This window comes from Siphateles boraxobius, unplaced genomic scaffold (genome assembly GCF_051911475.1).
Source record: "Siphateles boraxobius isolate OS27281-9 unplaced genomic scaffold, OSU_SipBor_1 25, whole genome shotgun sequence".
Lineage (NCBI taxonomy): Eukaryota > Metazoa > Chordata > Actinopteri > Cypriniformes > Leuciscidae > Siphateles > Siphateles boraxobius.
In genome coordinates this window covers 2,162,926-2,187,092 of record NW_027508866.1, presented here as the reverse complement: position 1 = coordinate 2,187,092, position 24,167 = coordinate 2,162,926, and the positions used below count along the sequence as shown (strand labels likewise).

The 24,167-nt window shown below is 42.1% G+C and overlaps 1 protein-coding gene across 1 annotated transcript in view; it reads right to left on the bottom strand.

The window, feature by feature from the left end:
- Positions 1-23,864, bottom strand: part of dsg2l (desmoglein 2 like) — a 43,961-nt gene extending 20,097 nt beyond the window's left edge. The window contains exons 1-6 of the mRNA XM_077242056.1: positions 23,734-23,864; positions 21,475-21,597; positions 18,596-18,751; positions 17,428-17,566; positions 844-1,004; positions 366-500 (exon numbers count right to left, since the gene is read on the bottom strand). Of these exons, the coding sequence (XP_077098171.1) occupies positions 366-500; positions 844-1,004; positions 17,428-17,566; positions 18,596-18,751; positions 21,475-21,597; positions 23,734-23,784 (765 nt within the window). The 5' untranslated portion in view covers positions 23,785-23,864. The remainder of the gene's footprint in view (positions 1-365; positions 501-843; positions 1,005-17,427; positions 17,567-18,595; positions 18,752-21,474; positions 21,598-23,733) is intronic.
- Between the last annotated feature and the right edge of the window lie 303 nt (positions 23,865-24,167).

Genomic DNA, 24,167 nt, shown 5'->3' with positions numbered 1-24,167 from the left:
TCATAATTCATTATATGGACGAGCGCGAGTGGGACATTTTTAAAAACTCTCCTTATGTGGTCAGAAAAGGATGAAGACTTAATTTTAATTTTAGGGTGAACTATCGCAATATAAATTGAAAAACATTTCCTATCAATTAAATGCCCTGTCCTTTCAATGCTTGTGAAGTGCAATTTAAATATGTAATGTAAAATTATATTTTAATATAATAAAATTATATTGCATTTTACAAGCTCACATCTGCACAAATCTAGCATCACATCATGAACTAAAGATTTCATTTTAAGTCATTTGGTATATGTTGCGGTGGCTCTAGCGGGACCTGAGATGTAGTGATACTCAAAAAAAAAAAAAAAACATCTTACAAAGTGTTTCTCCAAAGTAGGAATGTTGTCATTGACGTCAAGAATTTTGATGATGGCTGTCCCCATCCCTGTATTTCCGTTCGAAGCTCCATCCATATCGGTTGCTTTAATGGTCAACGTATATGTGTCTTTTTTCTGCAATGAGAAAAGCACAAACTTCAGTCTCACGAGGAGGACTAATGTCAGCAATACAATTATGAATAATTTTAACAGTTTTATTTAACTTCGAAAATCGTTGAATTCTGAAAACTTAATTCAAAACCTTTAGTTAATGTCTGTGGTAAAACGATCCAGAAAAGTAGACGAAATCAATGTTCTGAATGTCAGTCAATGGGAAATGTTCAATCTTTAATCTAACATTTATACAAGAATAAATTTGACGTAACACTTAAGTCTAAAATGAACTACAAAATCAGTTTTAAATGAGTCTGTATGCTAAGCAGTTTAATAATTTAAATTCATGTTAGTGACTGTATACCTCTCTGTCTAGCGTACTGTGCATGACGTATATCCAACCAGTCTTTTGATCAATGTAAAACATCTCAGCGTGACTGTCTTGAACAATGCTGTAGGAAATTTTCGAATTCAGAGTTCCTGCTTCATCTGCATCAGTTGCTGTGATTTTCATTACACGCGTGTCTGAAAAATGACATGCAGAAACAAGGGTAAATATAGCACACCTTAAATACAAATAAACTTGTTCAAAAAATTTGTTCAAACAATCTGTAAAAGCTCTTTTTTGAATATATAGTGGGACATGTATTTTGTTTGTTTGTTAGATTTATTTGTCTTTTACTTATTTTAATACTTCAAGTTAAACTAAACAAATAATTTGAATTGTAAATGTGTTAGTTTTAGTTAACGATAAAACAGGCCAGTATGCCACACCTCTGAACACTGTATGTGTCCTTGTGGTTAACAGCCAGTCAATGGCCTATTTTCCTGCAGCTCAAAGAGATTAGTCACATGGCATTGCATCAAAACAGAACTGAGTGCATTTGAGCAGAGTTTTCATGCTGTCTTTGTGCTTTGAGAGTGCTAAATGTTCCATGAATTCAAGAAAAATAGAGAAAGACAATACAATGCTGGTGCACAAGAACTCGTACAGCCTAATGCCCTTCACTGGGCAGTATCCTGAATACATCCTGGGGTGACAACAAGTTTTATTCATGAGGAAAGAAGGAGGCTGGAACCAGCGAATGGTAAGCATAACTTTAATAATAAAAAAATATATATATATAAACAACACGAAAGTAAAACCAAAGTGCTGGTGTTTGGCGTGTGTTCAGCCAGTCAGCGTACATTTACGTCACTGGTAGTTCATATAGTGCTGGTTTAGGCCCTACTCTGAAGTAGGAGCTTATTTACTTCCCCTAAAAGGAGTTTCTAGAAAAGGTTTTTCATAAATTTTAAAGTTTTAAATACCAATTCTTGTGTTAGGACAACTTTGATTAACTTTTTTGATCCACTTCAAATGTTGACTACTGTATTAAGTCAGAGTAGTCAGTCATTCTAACCCAATCATATGTTTCTGTAAGGATCTTCTGTTTCACACTGGACACGCAAGCAGAATGGAAGCTATGTATAAGGTGTGTGTATGTAGAGTGGAAGCTCCTGCTACGTCTATTATGAAAGAGGCACCAGGGTTAATGCACCATCAGACCATGAACATGTGGGCAAGACTGTATCTGTGTGCCTGTGCTTACATGTCCAAAGCATGAAGATTCCTGACTTAAAAAACTCAAAAGTCAGTTGATCATTTTGTTTCACAATGCACATTCTGATGATTGATGCATAAATATGTGCAGTACAGAATGTGTGATTATTATCTGCTCAGGTAAGTATTTATATGACAATGGTAATAACTGTTAATTAAAAGGAGGATCTGATGTTAAATTAGATTTAGTGTTTATTTAAAGGTCAGTATTTAATTTTTAAAGTGACCTGCATAGCATACACTGATCAGCCACAATTTTAAAAGCACCTGCATACTGGGAACAGCCCACAAGACTAGACTGTGACCCAGTCATCCTTGTCAAAGATCTTTTCACATGCCCATTTTTCCAGCTTCCAACACATGAAATTCAAGAACTGACTGTTCACTTGCTGCCTAATATATCCCACCCTTTGACAGGTGCCATTATAATGATATGTTATTCACTTCAACTGTCAGTGGTTTTAACGTTGTGGCTGATCAATCATTTACTGATTTGACTGATTTGAAAGACACTGAACTAAGACCAAGTCTTGGCTACCTTGAATAATAAATACCCCCAGCTGACTTTCGAGTATGAGTATGGGATTATACTCTTTGGTCTCACTAACAGCCTGTATCTCACTAACTCCAGAATAATGGCATTCTTGACATGCTTTACTGCTATGTATGTTCTTCCAGAGCTGAATATATTCAACATGTGAAAATAGTGCTATAGCATCTCCAAGCAAACAATACATTTGTGTAGTTAGAGAAGTGTGAATTTTATGTCTATTCTGTTACATCCAGTCAGGAACGAGACAAAGAGCGAATCCAATAGCAAGCACGTTTAATTAAACAAAAACAAACAGATAATCCAGGGAATTCAGAACAGGACAAAAGTAACATTAAACAACAACCGACAGCCAACAACTGAAACACAGGGGTTTAAATACACAGACAAACAAGCTAAACAAGATAACAAGGGGGCGTGGTTAATGAGAAACACCTGGGGAAACTAATAAACATGGACGAGGAACACCTGTGGACACTGAGCAACAACAAACAAAAGACAAGACACAACAAAAACCCACACGTAACATAGCCCCCCCCCCCATGGGCGGCTCCCGACGCCCCTGAAACAAAAACACTAAAGTTTAGGAGGGTGGTGAAGTGGAGGCGGTCTAGGGGGAGGGACGGAGGGCCAGGTTCGTGCAGGGGACCAGGGCAGAGACGACCCCTTGGGCGGCCACGGGCGGAGAAGACAGTCCATCGGGCGGCCAGGGCGGAGAAGACAGTCCATCGGGCGGCCAGGGCGGAGACGACCCCTCGGGCGGCCAGGGCGGAGACGACCCCTCGGGCGGCCAGGGCGGTGAAGACCCCTCGGGCGGCCAGGGCGGAGACGACCCCTCGGGCGGCCAGGACGGAGACGACGCCGGCTCGGGAACAGCAGACGCCGGTTCGGGAACAGACAACACACTCACTGGCTCGGGAACAGACAACACACTCACTGGCTCGTGCTCAGGAACGGACAACACATACACTGGTTCGGGAACGGACAACACACACACTGACTCGGGCTCAGGAACAGACAACACACACACTGGCTCGGGAACAGACAACACACACACTGGCTCAGGTTCAGGAAAAGACAACACACACACTTGCTCGGGAACAGACAACACACTCACTGGCTCGGGAACAGACAACACACTCACTGGCTCGGGAACAGACAACACACTCACTGGCTGGGGAACAGACAACACACACACTGGCTGGGGAACAGACAACACACACACTGGCTGGGGAACAGACAACACACACACTGGCTCGGGAACAGACAACACACACACTGGCTCGGGAACAGACAACACACACACTGGCTGGGGAACAGACAACACACACACTGGCTGGGGAACAGACAACACACACTCTGGCTGGGGAACAGACAACACACACTCTGGCTGGGGAACAGGAACAGACTCTGGCTCGGGAACAGGAACAGACTCTGGCTCGGGAACAGGAACAGACTCTGGCTCGGGAACAGGAACAGACTCTGGCTCGGGAACAGAAACAGACTCTGGCTCGGGAACAGGAACAGACTCTGGCTCGGGAACAGGGACAGACTCTGGCTCGGGAACAGGAACAGACTCTGGCTCGGGAACAGGAACAGACTCTGGCTCGGGAACAGGAACAGACTCTGGCTCGGGAACAGGAACAGACTCTGGCTCGGAGGCGGCCATCTTGTCCGTAGACACTGGTTCGGGTTCGGCCATCTTGTCCGTAGACACTGGCTCGGAGGCGGCCATCTTGTCCGTAGACACTGGCTCGGAGGAAGTGACGCGAACAGTCTCTGCATCAGCAGAAGTGATGTGAACAATCTCTGGTTCGGCCATCTTGTCCGTAGACACTGGGTCAGAGGCGGCCATCTTGTCCGTAGACACTGGCTCGGAGGAAGTGACGTGAACAGTCTTTGGATCGGTAGACGTGACTTGACCAGTCTCTGGATCGGCAGACGTGACTTGATCAGTCTCTGGATCGGCAGACGTGACTTGAACAGTCTCTGGATCGGCAGACGTGACTTGAACAGTCTCTGGATCGGCAGACGTGACTTGAACAGTCTCTGGATCGGCAGACGTGACTTGAACAGTCTCTGGATCGGCAGACGTGACTTGAACAGTCTCTGGATCGGCAGACGTGACTTGAACAGTCTCTGGATCGGCAGACGAAGGCTCAGGACTGGACGGGACCAGCGGTGAAGACTCAGTGCTGGACAGCGTCAGCGGCGAGGGCTCTGGGCAGGACGGCGTCAGCGGCGAAGGAAGCTCTGGCTTTTGCTCGAGGACCGGCTCTGGCTGGACGTGGCTGACGTGAAGCTCTGGCTGGACGTGGCTGACGTGAAGCTCTGGCTGGACGTGGCTGGCGTGAAGCTCTGGCTGGACGTGGCTGGCGTGAAGCTCTGGCTGGACGTGGCTGGCGTGAAGCTCTGGCTGGACGTGGCTGACGTGAAGCTCTGACTGGACGGTCTCTGGCTGGATGGTCTCTTGCTTAGGAGCCACCGGACACGTCGTTGAGGAGGCCATTCCTTTCCTCCTTCTCCGTCTCCGGACCACCGGACTCGGGACCACCGGAACCGGAACCAGCGCTGAAGGCCGGGCGTGACACGGGATGAACCTCTCCAAACATTTGGAGAGCGCCTCTCTCCAGCCCAGACCGGAGAGATCAGGGAGCTCCCTAGGATTGACCTCCTTAGCCGCCAGCCGGTAACATAGTTTTATCGCCTCATCCTCTAGAGAGCAAGAGGCAGCAAGTGAGGCAAACCCCCAGGTGAACTGAAACAAATCAGGGCTCCTCAGGGCTAAGGCCGCGGTCTTTCCAGCGAACTCCAAGCTCATGCTGGGAAGATCAGGCGAGATCCGTGCTGCTGGATTCATTTTTTTTGGGTCGGTTGTTCTGTTACATCCAGTCAGGAACGAGACAGAGAGCAAATCCAATAGCAAGCACGTTTAATTAAACAAAAACAAACAGATAATCCAGGGAATTCAGAACAGGACAAATGTAACATTAAACAACAACCGACAGCCAACAACTGAAACACAGGGGTTTAAATACACAGACAAACAAGCTAAACAAGATAACAAGGGGGCGTGGTTAATGAGAAACACCTGGGGAGACTAATAAACATGGACGAGGAACACCTGTGGACACTGAGCAACAACAAACAAAAGACAAGACACAACAAAAACCCACACGTAACATATTCTATTTTTTTCTTTTTCTTAGCTGTCATTTGAACAAGCAGAATGGCTATGGATATTAATAAGTCCAAGGCAGTCTCTGAAATAGCCAGTTATGAACAACGTAAGAAGTCGTAACGTTTAAGATAGCAAGAATTTGGAGTTCATCAATGAAGCAAAAATGTTGAATCCTAAACATGCCAGGTAAAACCTGTTTTTAACAGTTCAGTTTTTAAAGCATTTCTATGACTACTATCTTGTCTTATGTGCATGACCCTTTCTCTGGATTACTGTTTTTGGGTTTGTTTGCTTTTGGACTACTTATTTGGGTTTCTTGATTTCTATCTGGACACTGATTACGATTTCCTGTTTAACTTCTGTTTTTTTTTGCCCTGGACTTGCTGATTTGTTTAAGAAACTCCAGTAGTGAATCCGTTACAGCAACACTAAAAGATATAAATAAAAATAAAAATATTTGGTATATATTCAGGCTCCTCCACTGACCAGTTCAAAGCAAATGAGCAAAAAATACACAGGATTTTTTTTTTTTATCAAATTGATGATTCAGGCATTTTCGTTTACTTCATATTTCTTATAATCATTGGATTATTTCAGGTCTGCACCACTCCTTCCAATCTGATCGAAGGAACGAGCCACCAGGGTGATTCCCCTAGAACTAATGGTTCCCTCAGGAACATTTTCATGCCAGAAGGAACTGAAGTGACGTAAGCCGTGCTTGTTATTGTGACTTTTATTTTGATGGCGCTGAGCACAATAGTGTTCCTATTCTCTGTTTCCATTAGGTTACGATCTTTCAGACAGTCCTGTCTAGTACGTTATTAAAGAAAGTAGACAGTATGGTTTAGAATCCTATAGAAAGTAGACATGTTTGGCTTGGTCCCCTCAAAGTTGCATTGGATTTTCTCCTTAGCGTAAAGGTTAAGAGGTCTATCACTGTTTTCAATGTTCGTATAGTTAGTTTGTGGAGTAAATATATAGGCTATAATCTGTTTGTTGCAGCTTTTTTTTAAATGGCGTGCATTCGGCATATTGCAAAATTTTGCGTGCATTCGCCTAATCAGCATACACTAACGTCACAGATAGTTCCTATAGTGCTGGTTTAGACCCGACTATGAAGTAGGAGCTAAATTGGTTCCTTCAAAAGGAGTTCAAACAGGGGAATGAAGCTATGGAAATGTAACCACAAACGTAACAGTCTAACCACCTGAACAGAACCATCAGAACCTTGGTAACAAAAGGGTTAAACCAGCTTATACTAAACCTATGCAAGGCCTTAGCCGTTGAACGATCATCTGGAGGCAGTCTCGAGAGAAAGTCTTGATGAATCAGTAGTTCGATGGTCGTGAAGTTACAATCAGATTCTTCCGGGTTGAATGAAGAAATGACAAACTTGTGGTGACAAACCAGCTTCCAACACATGAAATTCAAGAACTGACTGTTCACTTGCTGCCTAATATATCCCACCCTTTGACAGGTGCCATTATAATGATATGTTATTCACTTCAACTGTCAGTGGTTTTAACGTTGTGGCTGATCAATCATTTACTGATTTGACTGATTTGAAAGACACTGAACTAAGACCAAGTCTTGGCTACCTTGAATAATAAATACCCCCAGCTGACTTTCGAGTATGAGTATGGGATTATACTCTTTGGTCTTACTAACAGCCTGTATCTCACTAACTCCAGAATAATGGCATTCTTGACATGCTTTTCTGCTATGTATGTTCTTCCAGAGCTGAATATATTCAACATGTGAAAATAGTGCTACAGCATCTCCAAGCAAACAATACATTTGTGTAGTTAGAGAAGTGTGAATTTCATGTCTCTTTGAACGATCGTCTGGAGGCAGTCTCAAGAGAAAGTCTTGATGAATCAGTAGTTCGATGGTCGTGAAGTTGCAATCAGATTCTTCCGGGTTGAATGAAGAGATGACAAACTTGCAATGTAAGCCTGACATGGCTGTTAGCTGTTGTCAGGACAGAGGAAAGTTGCGACAAGTTAACTGTGTTGAGGCCCTGTCCTTCGGGACAACATGAGATCCAACGTGAACAGCAACCAGAAGAAGGAAGAGAGTTAGGGTTAATGGGACAGTGCCCTTTAACTTCCGCAGAGGTCACGACTCTCCAATTAGCCTTGACCAATGAGAACGAGGACTACTTTAATAGGAAGCATGATACCAACAAGGATACATTATCTAATAGTTGTAACATAAGGCATGCATAAAACAGGATACAATACAAAAAGACAACATACAAAACAGTGATAACACATACAACACATACAACGGGATATGCATGGGATATAACACATACAATGGGATATGCATGTTCATTCATAGCAAGGTTTGTCCACAAATTAATGAACAGGAGAAGCCTGTTTTATGGGCCTGTGTCTGTCTTTCCTATGGCCTGAGCTGTTGCATGTGGCCACCTTCCACACTTTTACGCCATAAATTCATATTATCATCATATTTTGCTGACATGCTTTTTGCTGCCTTAGTAACCAGGGTCTGTTCTGCCCTTTTGTGGGTTGTCACAGACACCTTGGCTTCTAGTTTTATTGTTGGGAGAGGGGGTTTGCTGAATTTTTCATTAAATACAATGAATAATTGGGTCCAGCCACTACAGTGTCCATGCACAAAACACCATTGTAAAGTTTGCAGATGATCCAACAGTCATTAGCTTGACCACAAACAACGAGGAGTGTGCATAAAGGGACAAGGTACAAAATCCGACAGCCTGGTGCTCCACCAATAATCTCATACTTAACATTAAGAAGACAAAAGAGACAGTGGCATATTTTAGGAAGACAAGGAAACTCAGGGTAGCAGAGAGAAAACACAACAAAACAACTTCCATCAGCTACCCTACCACGAGCCATCTAGACTCCATCCCCTCACACCGACTACAAGCCATCTCTCCAACACTTCTGCCATCACTCACACACATCATCAACCCATCTCCCCTCACAGGCATTTTCCCCACCGCATTTAGTTAGACTCTGTGAGATGGATCTGCCATGAGAATTAACAAATCACACACACAGAAAATGAGTCCATCGCCACAAACAGGGAGCAAAGTGGTCTTCAATTGTGACATTATTGAATCGTGCTTAAGCAAGAAAAAAAAATCTAGATATTTCTTGTTCTAAATTTTTCAAAACTCTCACTCTGCCCTCTGCAACTTTGACAGAATAATCCGACCAACATGAATCCAGCGGATGAGCATCCTATCCAGGCCGCTGTGGAGATCCAGGGTGTCATGCTGGGTAAGCACAAAGAGGAACTCTCTGCTGCTTGTCATGCCGTTGAAACACTTGCTGCCCAGATGGCCGACCTCACCAAACAGTTCCATCTTTTCCGCATGGACTCTTCCTCTAGATCTTCGGACGCTCCAGAGCCCCGTGTGAACACATCCCCCCCCCCCCCCCCCCCCCCCCCCCGCTATGCGGGTGAGCAGACCGAGTGTATGTCTTTTCTGACACAATGTGAGGTTATTTTCTCGCTTCAGCCTTTCACCTATGCCAAGGAACGCTCTCGTATCACCTACAACATCTCGCTTCTCAAGGGACGGGCTCGTGAGTGGGGTACGGCTGTTTGGAACTCTGATGCAGACTGTTTAAGCCACTATAACCTTTTCAAGGAGGAAATGTTAAGGGTTTTTGATCGATCCGTTCATGGTTCCCCGCTTGTTATCCACCCTCTGCCAAGGAAGACGCTCGGTCGTGGATTTTTCTGTTGAATTCCGCACTCTCTCCACCTCCTGTGGATGGAATGAGCCCGTGCTCGTGGCGCGCTTCATTGAGAGTCTTAATGCCGAGATCGGGGATGAGGTTCTGTCCCGCAGGGCTCTATCCCGTCTCGATCCCCTGATTGACATGGCCCTGCACGTCGAGAAACATTTAGAGCTGCGACGACGCACTCGCAAACACAGTGCCTACACCTCTCCCTTCACCTGTGGCCAGCTCTTCCTCCGCTTCTGTGGCAGACACGGAACCCATGCAGCTGGGCGGGATCCGAATCTCAGCTGCCGAACGCCAACGCCGCATTATCAATCGGCTATGCTTATACTGTGGCTCTGATACTCACTTCGTTACCACCCTCTTAGTTAAAAGCCAAAGCTCACCAGTAGAGAGAGGGTTACTGGTGAGCGCTTCCTCTCTGGACCTTCCGCCACTTTCTCAGACTACTTTTCCGGTTAACCTCCGCTGGCCCAACTTCTCCGCCTCCTGTCAAGCCCTGATAGACTCTGGTTCCGAGGGGAATTTCGTGGATGAAACCTGGGCCCTTGAGCACGGTATTCCTCTCATCAATCTCCAGGACCCCACCACTGTCTTTGCCTTGGATAGACGGGTTCTCGCCAGGGTTCACCGTGCTACTGCTCCCTTGAGTCTCACCGTTTCCGGTAACCACCGTGAGACTATTTATTTTTTTATTTTCCACTCCCCTAATATCCCCGTTGTTTTGGGTCATCCGTGGCTTGTTGAGCATAACCCCCAAATTAACTGGCCTAAGGGCTCCATCTTTATAGACTTTATTCTCTCTCCGTTCCTGAGCGCGAGGCTCTAGAGAAATATCTCTCAGAGTCGTTGGATACAGGTACTATTGTCTCCTCCTCCTCTCCTGCTGGTGCGGGGTTCTTTTTTGTGAAGAAGAAAGATGTCTCTTTACGTCCCTGCATTGATTACAGGGGCTTAAATGACATAACTGTTAAGAACCACTATCCCTTACCACTTATGTCATCCGCCTTTGAAATCCTGCAGGGAGCGCTGTTCTTCACAAATCTGGACCTCCGCAATGCCTATCACCTTGTTCGCATTAAGGTAGGATACGAGTGGAAGACCGCCTTTAATACTCCCCTCGGTTACTTTGAATTCCGGGTTTTACCTTTCGGTCTGTACAACGCTCCCGCGGTCTTTCATGCCCTGGTCAACAACGTTCTCAGAGACATGCTTAACATTTTTGTTTCCGTTTATCTCGATGATATTTTAATTTTTTCCCCCTCTCTCCAAGTTCATGTGCAACACGTTCGTCAGGTCCTTCAACGATTTTTGGAAAACAGCGGTCACCCGCTGACGAGAGGATCCACCCTTGCGCTTTCTTTTCACACCGCCTGTCTCCATCCGAGCGCAATTACGACGTGGGTAACCGCAAGCCTCTGGCCATTCGTCGTTCGTTAGGGGAGTGGCGTCACTGGCTGGAGGGATCTTCAGTCCCCCCATTGTCTGGATGGCCATCGCAATCTTGAATATATCAGTTCGGCTAAAAGACTCAATGCTCGCCAGGCTCGTTGGTCCCTCTTCTTTGCACGTTTTGATTTCTCTATTTCCTACCGCCCCGGCTCCAAGAATCAAAAGCATGACGCTCTCTCTCGCCAGTTCGCCTCCCCCGAATCCGAACCCACTGATGAGGGGATTCTTCCTCAAGGATTGGTGGTGGGTGCGGTTGTCTGGGGAATTGAACGTACTGTTAAACGCGCACTTTCTCATTCAATTATGCCTCGTCTCTGCCCCAGGGGGTTACTGTTTGTACCCTCCTCCGCTCGTCGCGCTGTCCTCCAGTGGGGCCACTCCTCTAAGTTGTTTGCGTATCCGGGGGTTAGGGGCACTATTGTCTCTGTTTTGCAGAGATTCTGGTGGCCCACTCGGGAACGAGATATTCGTCGCTTTGTAGCGTCCTGCTCCGTCTGCGCGCAAACCAAGGTCAGTAACAGACCACCTGCGGGTCTCCATAGACTCGTACCTGTTCCGTCGCATCCTTGGGCACAGATAATGCTCGGTTTTATTACAGGTCTTCCTCTTTTTTGGAGGAAATACTGTAATCCTCACTGTTAATGATCGCTTCTCAAAGGCTGGCTCGTTTTGTCCTGCTCCCAAAACTCCCCTCCGCGAGAGAGACCGCTCAGATTGTCGTCTATCATATTTTTAAGATCCAGGGTCTTCCCGAAAATGTCGTGTCGGATAGAGGTCCACAATTCTCCTCCATTTTCTGGAAGGAGTTTTGTCACCTCATCTGAGCCTCTGCCAGCCTCTCCTCCGGTTTCCACCCTCAGACCAATGGTCAAGCGGAGCGCGCTAACCAGACCATAGGACGCATTTTACGCAGTCTCGCCTTCCGCAACCCCGCTTCGTGGTCCGAACAACTTCCGTGGGCAGAGTATGCTCATACTATCATGATCCTGGTTCTTTTCTCTCTTTCCTCTCTGTCTCCATCTGCAGGCTTCTCACTGTTCCTATTTCTCTTGCTCTCACACACACTCCTTATCACTCACTCATCTCCTTCAGCTGGTCCTCGTTCTCTCATCCCCGCACCTGCTCTCTATCTCCTGTCATTAGTCTCTCTATTTCTAGTTCTCTCTTTCTCCTCTTCTCTGTCAGATTATTATTGACCGTCACGTATGCTATTGACTATTGTGTTCTATCGACAGAAGTCCAGTCCAGTCCTGTCCTGTCTGTTCTGTTCTGTTCTTCGCTATCTGGTTATTATCTGCTGTATGTTACCTGATTTGTGCTCTGCCCAGTTTTGTGCCGTGGAGAGTTGCAGAGAGGTTACAGAAGATACTCAAGGTAAGACGCTTTGGATAAAAGTATGTAAATGTACAAGTTACTAAGGTCAAGCATTCACTTACTTTTTTCTTTCTTATGTTTTCTCTTCACTCTTTTTTTTTTAAAGTACAACTGTTGGTTATTAGTTTAGTCAGGTGTTGATGATCAGACCACATTTTTGAGTAATAGTGCAGCAGATTAGTAAAAAAATCGTTCACTTTGGTATAGAAGCATGAATTTTGGCACAGATACTCTCTAAGGGCCACTATTTTGGAAAAAGGCGTTGGCCACTCAAAAATTCAATGTGGCGGCCAATTTTCAAGATGGCTGCCATTGCCAAAGGCAAAGCCCCAAATTTGTCCCCAACCAGCATCTCCTCCCGCAGCTTTTGTCACAGACCCACGAATGAGGCATCAAATCTTTCGGATTATTCGGAAATGGTGTGCTATGACTTTTATAAGTGATCGGGGGTACGATGTTCGGCCCAGGGGCGAAAAAGCGGCCGAAAAAAATCCCATAGACTTAACATTGCGACAAACTTTGACGATTCATAGCTCCGAACGATTTCGCAGAAACGTGTGGTTTACCACATTTGAAGAGGCTGGCAGGCTCTGTAAGAACATACCTCACAACGGGGTAAAAGTTGCACCCCTGGGGGGCAGGAGCTGCCCAAAGTTGCCCCATTGACTTAATATGGTGTAGGACGGCCCATGAAATTATCACGTGATGAAGAAAATAAGGAAGACGAGGATTCAAGTGCAGGAAGGTAAATTTAATTAAATGACTACAAAACAACATGAAAACTGAAAACTAAAACTGAGACACAGGAAACACAAGGGAAACAGATAATAACGAACCAACACAGGACTGCAAACACAAGGAGACTAAACAGGGAACAAATGACAGAAGGTAACAAGCAAGACAGGTGAGGGAGATAATACAATTATCAGGTAACAAGATGGGAGGGGCTGACAATAGACAGGAGAGCACATAGCACAAAGGAAACACATGACAAACCATGTGCTCACAATAAACAGAACTAGAACACAAGAACATGACAAACCAGGAATGTCAGACCTCTGTCACCAACTAAGATAAGACCAGACAGAAGTGACAGAACCCTGACAGAAATGGGTAGTCATACACATTGCATAGGGATTTTGTATTGAACATAGCTCTGGATCACAGTGTCATAGAGACAAGGGGACGGGCTCATTTTAATCAGACGACCAATCAGTCTCTCAGGATCATTGTGAAGCTATTAAGCCACGCCTTAGCAACCATTTACAGCACCTTAGCAACAAGTTCCATTCCATTGAAAGAGATAAAAGGGATAGAAGTATCATAGAAACATGACTGTGGTCTCGTTTTACCCGGGGCAGCAAACATTCAATCATGAATTACCTGAACACTTCTAGCCCCTCCCTACAACCATTGTTGAGCACCTTAGCAACCAAAATCAAAGAGGTATATCTTCCATTCTGAATGTCATAGAGACATGGGAGCTGGTTTATATCATTCATAGTGACACGCAGCCTTTAGAGTTTCATGATTGGCAGCTGCCAAGCCACTCCCTAGCAACCAAAGAGAGTACCCTAGCTAACATTTTGCAAGACGTATACTGCCCTACAAAGGCAAAAGACCTTAACTCGCTAGAGTGTGGAACTAAGAAAACTTTACCTTTCGGTCTGTACAACGCTCCCGCGGTCTTTCATGCCCTGGTCAACAACGTTCTCAGAGACATGCTTAACATTTTTGTTTCCGTTTATCTCGATGATATTTTAATTTTTTCCCCCTCTCTCCAAGTTCATGTGCAACACGTTCGTCAGGTCCTTCAACGATTTTTGGAAAACATGACTTTAAAGATTTTTAGTTGTCCCGCCAAATTAATTATAGGTAGGACACTGGAAATTTGGCAATTAGATGTTTAAGTAATAAACATTATCTACATAAATAGAATCTTGAGCTCAAACTTGACTTTTGACCACTATTTTAAAGTTACTGTACTCTGCCTTTGTATTGTCAGCAAAAAGTGAGAAGTCACGCCAAGGCAAAAGACAGTGACTTCCACATTATCAATATTTGGTTGCTGATCACCATTAACAAAATCATTATAGTAACACCTGTATAAAATCTAGTGATCATGGCATTTATTTTGAATGATTTCAATTACTTATAGCCATCTACTTATTGTGCTTTGGTTGCATTCTGGTGGCCCTGTTAATTCATTAGACATGACAAAATACTTCCGTAGCGGTAAAGAGTAGGCTATCTTCAAGTGGTACTGAGTGGCATAAGACTTTCTAAACACGCGTTCAAAATGATCACGATAAAACAGATCCTCGCACACATTCGACCCGGAGACTGGATTATAGCGATGGATCTGAAAGACGCATACTTTCACAGACGCTTACCGAGATTCGTGTTCAAGGTGTCACGCTCCTCGTCCGTTCACGAAAAGTAGCCTATGCAGTGCTTTCCCCCTTGAGACTCAGTAGGGAGCGCGTTCTGGACTACCTAGACAACTAATGCATTTATAGCACAACCTTCTGTGTTCTGCATCTTTTCAGTATGCGGTGGTTTCAGCTGCCTGTCTGCCCTATTATTGTGCATGTGCACTTTGCTCGTCCCGCGGATTTATTCCGGACGCTGTGATTGTATAACCTGCTTGTAACAGCTGAGCTGGTCTGATGTTGTATGCACCAGCACTTGCTTCATTATGTTGTATGCACCAATATACCCTTGTTGCTTCATTATTATCACTCCCTGTGATGTATTTGTCCTGTGTCGGCTCGACCGTGTTCAGGGCAGTGCTGAAAGCGCCGGCGAAGTTTTGGCTCTCTGCCAGCTAGATGCATTAATGTTTCAATCAGATCCGGTAACCGAACTGGGTGAGGCGGGGCTTTAGTTCTTTGTTGTATTCACCTGCTACGGCATGTGTAACACTTTTCTGTCAACTCTGCATATATCCTTCACGATCGATATCACACGTTTGTCGATGGAGCGGGTTAAGAGCATACTATCTGACCGCATTAGTGCAGGACAAGGCTCTGAGGACATCAGAAGTTACAGGGACTGATGGCAGCTGTAAGTACACAGGCCAAAAATGTGCCAAAAATATCAATAACAAATTTTCAACCAAAAACGAAGTTACGGTCTTTTGCGTTTGCACGGCAGCATATCTCTGCATCAGAACATCGTATGGAGATGGGAGTTGGCTCTTTTGACTCATGCTAGCAAACAGGAGTTCCAACATGCTACACATGCTAGCTGTGAACAGCTACATGCTAATAGCGATTAAGTAAGTGCTAAATCATGCCAAGAAAATGCTAAGAACTCCAATAGTGACCATCTGTGACAACTACTAACCACCTACCAACACCATAGCAACCACCCAGAATACCCTAGCAACCGCCTACCAACACCATAGCAACGACCCAGAACACTCTAGCAACCACCTAGCAACCACCTGAACACATGAATAAGCCATATCTCGGCACCAGAACATCGTACAGACATGTTTGTTGGCTCGTATGCAATCATGTACCACACCCTAGCAACCGAGTGGTGAGTTTTGCCACTGCAAGCACCCAGTCACATTTTCTTCTGGATTTGTACATTCTATGGCCATCTTGAAAATGGTCGCCATCTTGAATTTTTGAGTGGCACACACCTTTTTCCATGATAATGTTCCTTGAAGAATATTTGTACCAAATTTCATGATAGCATCACCATTTGAAAAAAAATATGTAAGTATCCAAGAAAAATGGCGGCCATCTCGAAAAATGGTTGCCATCTTGAATTTTGAGGGACAAGCACTGTTTTCCAAAACAACATTCTGAAGAGAGTATTTTCACAAAATGTTATGCCTACATGATATCACTGTTTGAACAATTAACAATGAGCATTTGACAGAAATAGCGGCCATATTGAATTTTTGGTTGGCCAACGCCTTTTTCCCAAAAAATGACCCTTGGAGAGTAACTGTGCCAAATTTCATGCTTCTATACCAATTTGAACGATTCTCTTGAAATATGCCATTAATCTGCTGCACTATAATCAGTGGAGAAATTCAAGAGGTACACCAACTTTTTCTTGCAACTGTAAGAGACTTCAGTAAAGTATTTAATCATCATAAGAATTTTCCAAATGACAAAGTGGCAAATCTATATTTTTCTAGGTAGTGTTTAAGTGTTTTTTTTTTGTTATGTATTTGTTATATCTTGTTCTAGACATTTGTTATATAAAAAAAAGAAATGGGTAAAAACAACTCTGTCCTTCTACAAATTTTACACCTCCGTAAATTATAGTTAAGACACTTTTTATACTATTTAGGATATTTACATTTCGAAAAAGAAATGTAAGACATTTTAAAACTTTTACAGCACCTGCCAGGTCAAGCCATGTAATGGTTCATTTTTGTACTTGGACATTGGAGAATGCCTTTACTTGACTTTCCCAACTGCATAGTCATTCACTGTTTGCACATGCAAGTGTTTATTTTAATCAAGACCTTTTTCATCTTTTTCATAGCAAATAATATGATGCAGATATGATCAACTGCTTTTATGCAAATATTCATGTCATTGTTGCTGTTTTACTGAAAGATGAACTGCCCCAAACAATTCAGTGAATGTGTGTTTTTGGACTTCTTTAAAAAGAGTCAATTCAAAAGAGTGATTACTTCAACAATTCATTCACCAGTTATCGTTTTAAGCAGCCGACAGAAACAAAACTACTTTGTCAGTGAAAATGTATCATTCTAGTAAATTTAAATGCTAGCCCAATTTCAATAAATAGCTTAACACTGTCCACCGTGTCCACTTGCAGCACAAGCCAATTCATTGAATACATGTTTTTTAGTTTCTTTGGTCTTTTGACTTTTTCTGCCATATTTATGAGGCAGTTTTTTAAACCCACGTCCCCTCTAAATGAAACTTAGACCACTAGCCTGACAAATCATGATTCTAATATAATGCAACTCTTCATTTAGTCAGCTGTACAAACAATTTGAACACTTAAAATGATCGAATCAATTTCATGAGTTTCATGAATGATCCCTGTACCTCTGGCGCTCAGCTCAGGAACAGATCCAGTTGTCAAGTTAAACACAGGAGTACAATCGTTCTCATCCTGCACCACGATTCTTAATTCAATATCCTTCTCAGCTTTACTCCCATTCAGAAACTGTGCCACCCCTAGAAGCTGGAATACAGGAAATCAACAAACATTTCAACATGTTCAAACTGTTTTTTGGTGACATGAAATTGGATATATTCTCACCATCTATTTGGCAACTTAACTTTTATCATCAGCCATTCACTTGACAGGCATTCATATTTCCCCACCCTTACTCTGTCATCATCCTCCCCATAACACATATGCTTGAACTGTTCTCAAAAAATGCATTCAATGAGAACAATGTAACACAAATGACATGAAACACCCCTTCAAATGAACTAAAATATGATAGGCACTAGGCAGTCCTGATAGAGAGAATAAACCAGGGTGTGCTAAAAATATCATAAAAGCTCCCCAATCAGAACTCCTCTCATTTATGCTGTTTATCTGCTCGGTTGAGGTGTGTGAACTCTGATCCACAAGCACAAACTCTCTCTATCCCTTCACATTAGCTAGCTACAATATGATAAGCAAGTCATTTGTCGCCTAGTGATGATCATGTTCATGTAAGCTGTGTAAATAAACATATTTAACTCACGGCTTAAACCCAAAGTATGCTGGGGGGGGTTTAATACCTCGTAATCTTTAATAAGAATAACTTCCCCTCCCTCTTGCAGGCAACCTGTCACTCAAATGAGATCCACCAACAGCAAACCACAACCATTCAATCAATTCCCCATGGACAAAATCAAGCCCCACATTTATTCTTGTTTCATTTCAACTTAAATTTGAACTTATTAACGATTTCTTTGTGATAACAAATACATGCACAGGCACAGACTTTACCTCTCTTTAACATGTCCGAAGGCTAAGAAAATACAAGTTGTGTTTTTTTTAAGTATGAGCCACACCTCATTTAGTAATATTGTCATTCAGGCAGAATGCATGACATTCATCACTTCATGACAATGTAGCTCTCCTGTGAAATGTTGCTGCGAGCTGCTATCTTTCATACTGAGTCATCAGTACACTTTCATAGATTACTCAGGGAAGGACAGACACCCATGCAATAAAGGTTTATAGCCGTGCATGAAAGATGAAAGGGCTGCTCACGTAATAAATGGGAGTTTTCTCTCTGTCTAACACTCCTGTGATCCTGACCAAGCCGTTCATACTGTTAACAACGAACAGGTTTTCGGGGGGCTGGTTCGCCCCTGATCCAATCAGTGAATATCGGATACTTGTCCTGGTCTCCTCGTCTGAACGGATCTGAAATCAAATACATGTACTTTAATATGGGTTTAAAAAAGGAGCATCTGAAAAAAAAATGGTTAGCATTTTTTGATCTGGAGAGATACTCATTATTTCCTGTTGCTCTATTTAATTAAAAAACCTTGAAGTGTTCCCTAGTGAAAAAATAGTAAACGTAAGCACAATTTATTTGCATGTACTTAGTATAACTAAACATATTTGTGGCATGCTATAAATTGGTATACTTAAAGTCTGCTAAATTGGCTCAACTAAGTTTGTATTAAATGCATTTTAGTTGTACAAAAGCAGGTACTGAAGTTCAACTAAAGTTTTATTTAACATACTTTGTTGTGATAAAGTGGACCCCTACCAAGTATGCTTTAAATATACTCTTGTTTTTAAGTTTTCAAATGTAGAATTCACTACATAAACTTCAAATGTATTTTGGTGACATTACAATTGCAATTCAATTACACTGTAAGAGTGTTGAACATACATTACTATTATACTGATAACAAACATTTGTGATTTTAAAACGCATTGCAATGGCATTCCAAGTAAACTTGAAGTGTGGCATCATTATAGTGTGCTTCAAATAGGCTTCAATAAAGTAATCTTTATAAATAATGCCACAGCTTAAGAATTTGCCTTTACTGAGGATACCAGTAACTCGCTTATCTAAAGAACACCAGTGAGACAATGGGAACAGATACATGGACATTAATTGTAGGAAACACTTTGGTCTGGAAACGAACCCTCTGAAACACAAGCTCTGTCTTTTTAATAGTTACGCCACCACACAGATACTGTATGTATCACGCAAAACTGGGGTTTCCCTTTCAATCGGACACGTTTGGTTACATATGTAGGCTAAACGAGACGTTACTTTGTGTTCTTCCTCTACAATCCTGCTATAAGCAAACAGATTTTTCCATCAATGACAGCACAAATGATATGGATTTAAAGACTGGGAATTGCAGAGAAAAGTCTCAGTATTGGTGCAGTCCTGTAAACAGTGCGTGAAAATAAACACGAAACTGTAGACCGTGTCGAAAGTGCGTTAAACTTGAAACCGTTGAAGAAATAAAGCCAGCAGACACAACATTAAATAACCTATAATCTGCTAAATGTTTTGTTTCCATTCATTGACGCTGCAGGTGTAAAATAAACCACATTAGTTGTATTCTTGTGCACGCTATAAAACACAGACAGATCTATTTGTTGGTGGGAGAACGAGAACGTGCAGAACAGTTTCGTAATATTTCTCTGTTGATTGTCTCGCGGGCTTCAAGTCTCAAGGCTACTGCACAACTGATGTAAAACACATGAAATGATTTGGCCGTTTGACGGACGCACATTACGCTGCAGATTTAAATGTGACGGAAATGGATTGAAATTATTTTAATACATTTTATGTTGTTACTTTTCATGCAATTAACGTTTTTGAATTTATTTGACATTTTATTTTACATTAAAGTTCATTTAACGAGAAACAAATGTGCTACAGTAGGTGCATTGGAGTGTATTATGAATACACTAAAGTAATAATGTTATTTTGTCATAATATATCTTTACTTTTGTAACTACTTTCTATGTGTAGCCAATGTAAAGCTGCTTTGCAACCGTGCAAAATTGTGAAAAGTGCTATAGAAATAAATTGAATTTAATTAAATAATAGCCTACCTGATATTCAAAGTGTGGGTACATTTTTGAAAAGGTTAAATATTTTGAATATTTTATACTTAAATTCGTCAGACGCGAATTCGCTTCAAATACGTGAATGCACAAAAAGCACCAAATAAAATCACTCGCACCAAACGCTCAATTCGCCTCTTTCGCATCCATCGTGCTGCGCTAAACGTGTCTATCGCGCCGCAGGACCTCCAGACGCAAGTCAACGCGTCTTTACAGCTTTAAGGTTTCCTTCTGACAAATGTGCCAAATCTGCAACACATATTCCCAATAGTGTGACCTCTAACGAGTTCGGTTCTTTAGCTAAAGTAAAGCAAAACCGACCGTTGGTGAGTGTGATGGCTTTGGTCTGTCAAGCATATATACCAGTCAGACGTGTCAACTTCTGGTTCAACCAGTAGCTCAGTTCCATAAGTGTAAAATTCATCTGTTGTGCGTACATACTGTACAGTGTATTTCTGGCACATACATGTGTGTGTGTGACAAACTCCTGCACACTCACTGCACACTGAACAAGCAAAAGACACAAGATAGAAGTGTTTTATATTTTTCACATTTTTACACAACATTTTTGTGTTTATGTGGCTAATCATTTGATGTTTGTGTGTAGAGTTAATATGTAAAAACACAATTTTTGTAAATAGTTCTGAATTATGTTTTGCATGTTTAGTTTCAAGAAATAGTTTAGATAAATAGAGCCATAGTTTCGCCTAGGCCTAAGCGTTTAATATCACTATTAGTAAGGATGGTATGATCAGGGTATAATTTAAATGCAAGATAATAAAAGTGTACCTAAAGTATACCACCAATAGTTCCACTAATCAAATAAGTAAAGCCTAAATCTGTCTTTAGTTGGACCTCAACACAATTTCCAGATAATTAAAGTGCAATATAGCAGACTTTAAGTACCAATTTAGTATACCAACAGGGTATTTATATTAGTACATATGTAATGTATTTGTAGCATACTTAGCATAAAATAAATGTATTTCAAATACATGTAAGTAAATGTATTTTTCACTAGGGTTTATTTCCCCCAAAAAACTTACTTTGGCTATGTATTCTTGACTTGTATAATCCTTATTTTCTCTCAGTTTGTGGGGTGGGATTATCCATTCTCTCTTCTGTCTGGTTTTCTTCTGCTGTCCTCCAGATGCTGAAGTGTTCAGTACCTGCACAAACACAAAAGCACACCAGTGTCTATTTTACCCAAATAATGTGAGGAACTACACTAGATAAGCTTCAGCTTTTAGGAGTAAAACAGATGTAAGAATCAAAAATACATGCAATTAAATAATACTTTTACACTGTTTTTCATAACTTGACAATTACAGCTCGATTGGACATGATGCACGGTAAAAAATATTCTGCTCAGGCTACATTGTTTGGAATGATGGAAACAAATTCACAACTATGGGACGACTGAAATGCGAAAGTAGCAAATATAAATGATTAAAAAAAAGAAAAATAAGCTAGTGTAAATGAAGTTTGTGTAAGTGTTAAGAAAATGTTGTAGTGCTGGGCGGTTTACCAGTTCATACCGAATACCGGTGTTTATTTTCGTTATTATGATATGAATTTTTTATGTACCATAATACCGGTGTATGTCTCTTCAACGGGATGGGCGCGACACAGTTTGAGAGGGGTCGCACTGTGGTGAGGGTGTGCTGAAGTGCTGAAGTGATGGGTCCCAGCTTAGGACCCCAGTAGTATGCCTGATCTAAAGCTGTTCTCGCGAATCTTAATGCAATCAATCAAACCCCTTAATTCATGTAATAATCTTTTATTTTTATCCTGATTATTTATATAGTTAAAGTGAGAGAAATTGCATTTTTAGGTATGTTTTGCGACATGTTAATTGATATAACGCAATAAGACGTAATATACATTTTTCATAGCTGAATGCTATGCTACTATGTAATCTGACAAAATAAAACACTAAGAACGAGAAATGTTTAATTCCGCAATCTATAGCTTTGGTTATATATACTAGTATATGAAACATATAAGTAAAAAAAAACATTAATGGGCGTTAATTATAGTGCGTTATAGTGATTTTGTCTGATTTGTAACCAGGCACTAAAGCGATTGCACAGCTGTGTGTGTGACGGTGAAGATGGATATGTTAAACCATAATTCATAGATGTCAAATTATATTACTGTATTTCCCCTACATTGGTTCACAATATCAACACAGCCTTTTGGAAAATATATTTGTGGTTGGCATTGACATTGCTGCATAAACATGAGCACTGCACGTTTCAAAGTCAAAACGCGGCGCGGGTGTTTTTATATGAATGTATCTGAAGTGAACTGACGCTCTTTAGAAAAGTTTCGATGATATTTCAATTGAATCTTTCCTGATAAAGCAGCCTTTATGAGCGCTGCACTGCTTTGTGTTCGCCGTTACCGGGGAAACCGCTGTTTCTGCGTTACCGGGGAAACCGCTGTTTCTGCACAGCACCTCCTGCTGGACCTCTGTGGTGTGTGTGGATACTGTCTACTAGTGTGGATTTTTTTTCTACAATATTCACTCATGAAAGTATTAAAATATGGCATTCTAGGTCAATCTACTGTCTCTCTCTGTAGATAATGTGGTTAACACCCAGTAATGCTTGAAAAAGAAAACCCGTCCTATACCGTGAAACCAGTATCATTTTGAAAAATACCGTGATATGGATTTTTGGTCATACCGCCCAGCACTACCTGGTTGCTACATAAAGTGCCAGAGTTGAAGATTCGCCATAAGAAAAAATCATTATAGCCTAATTTTAAGACGGCCAACATTTTGTTTTGACTTCCTCAAACTCTGTAATGTTAATTCCCACCCTGAGTAAGATTATGCTCTCTTCCTCTGGAAATCTGGTAGCTAATACAATAGTTTAACCTACAAATAATGTCGGTCTCAATAAAAACAGAATATGAGTGTGACATACAGCCTATACGGTTCTTCAGTATATTTCTTTCCTAGAGTTCATTAATAAAACACACATTTAATCCCCTCTCAGACTGACTTATGACACATCTGTGTAAGAATGACCAGCAGAGAGAACAAACAGAAACCCACACACACACACACACACACACACACAAGTTGTGAATATTAACAGAAAACAGACATTTACGCTCTTAAATCATATATAAAACAATTCTCTTATTAGCACTTGATGAAAGAGTGTTGATAGAGTGTTTAGAAAACAATCCAAAATGAAACAAACGAAACTTTCAGGATACACACAACAGTTTTAAGATTATATTCATGTCAGTGATATGAACACTGGAAACAACTTTTGAATCTTTTCGCTCACCGCCAGACTCAGCAGCACCAAGAAGAGTGAGATCCCGTAGAGCTTCGCCATTCTCCGGCCGCGCTCCTTCCGTTACTCGCGGAACTTTGACACGGTCACGGACTGACTAACGGTCAGCGGGGGAGAGGGGCGGGGCGGGGGCGGAGCGGGGGCGGGTCTTCGGCCGCGCGCTGAAGAATGCGGGGTATGCGTGAGGCGAGCGCGCGCTCGAAAGGATACGGTCAGTCCACCGTCACACCCAATATAAACACTTATAATATAATTTTAATCAATCTTTCACTGGACACACAGATGATCTTCATTAATTTGGGAATTTTGTGTAATAATTATTAGGAGGTTCATGTCAGTGCCCTCATAAGTTTCAGTAAATCGTGTGTTCAGACTTTCTTATTCCTTGGAGGGGTTTGCTTGCATACTTTTTAATGCCTCGCCTC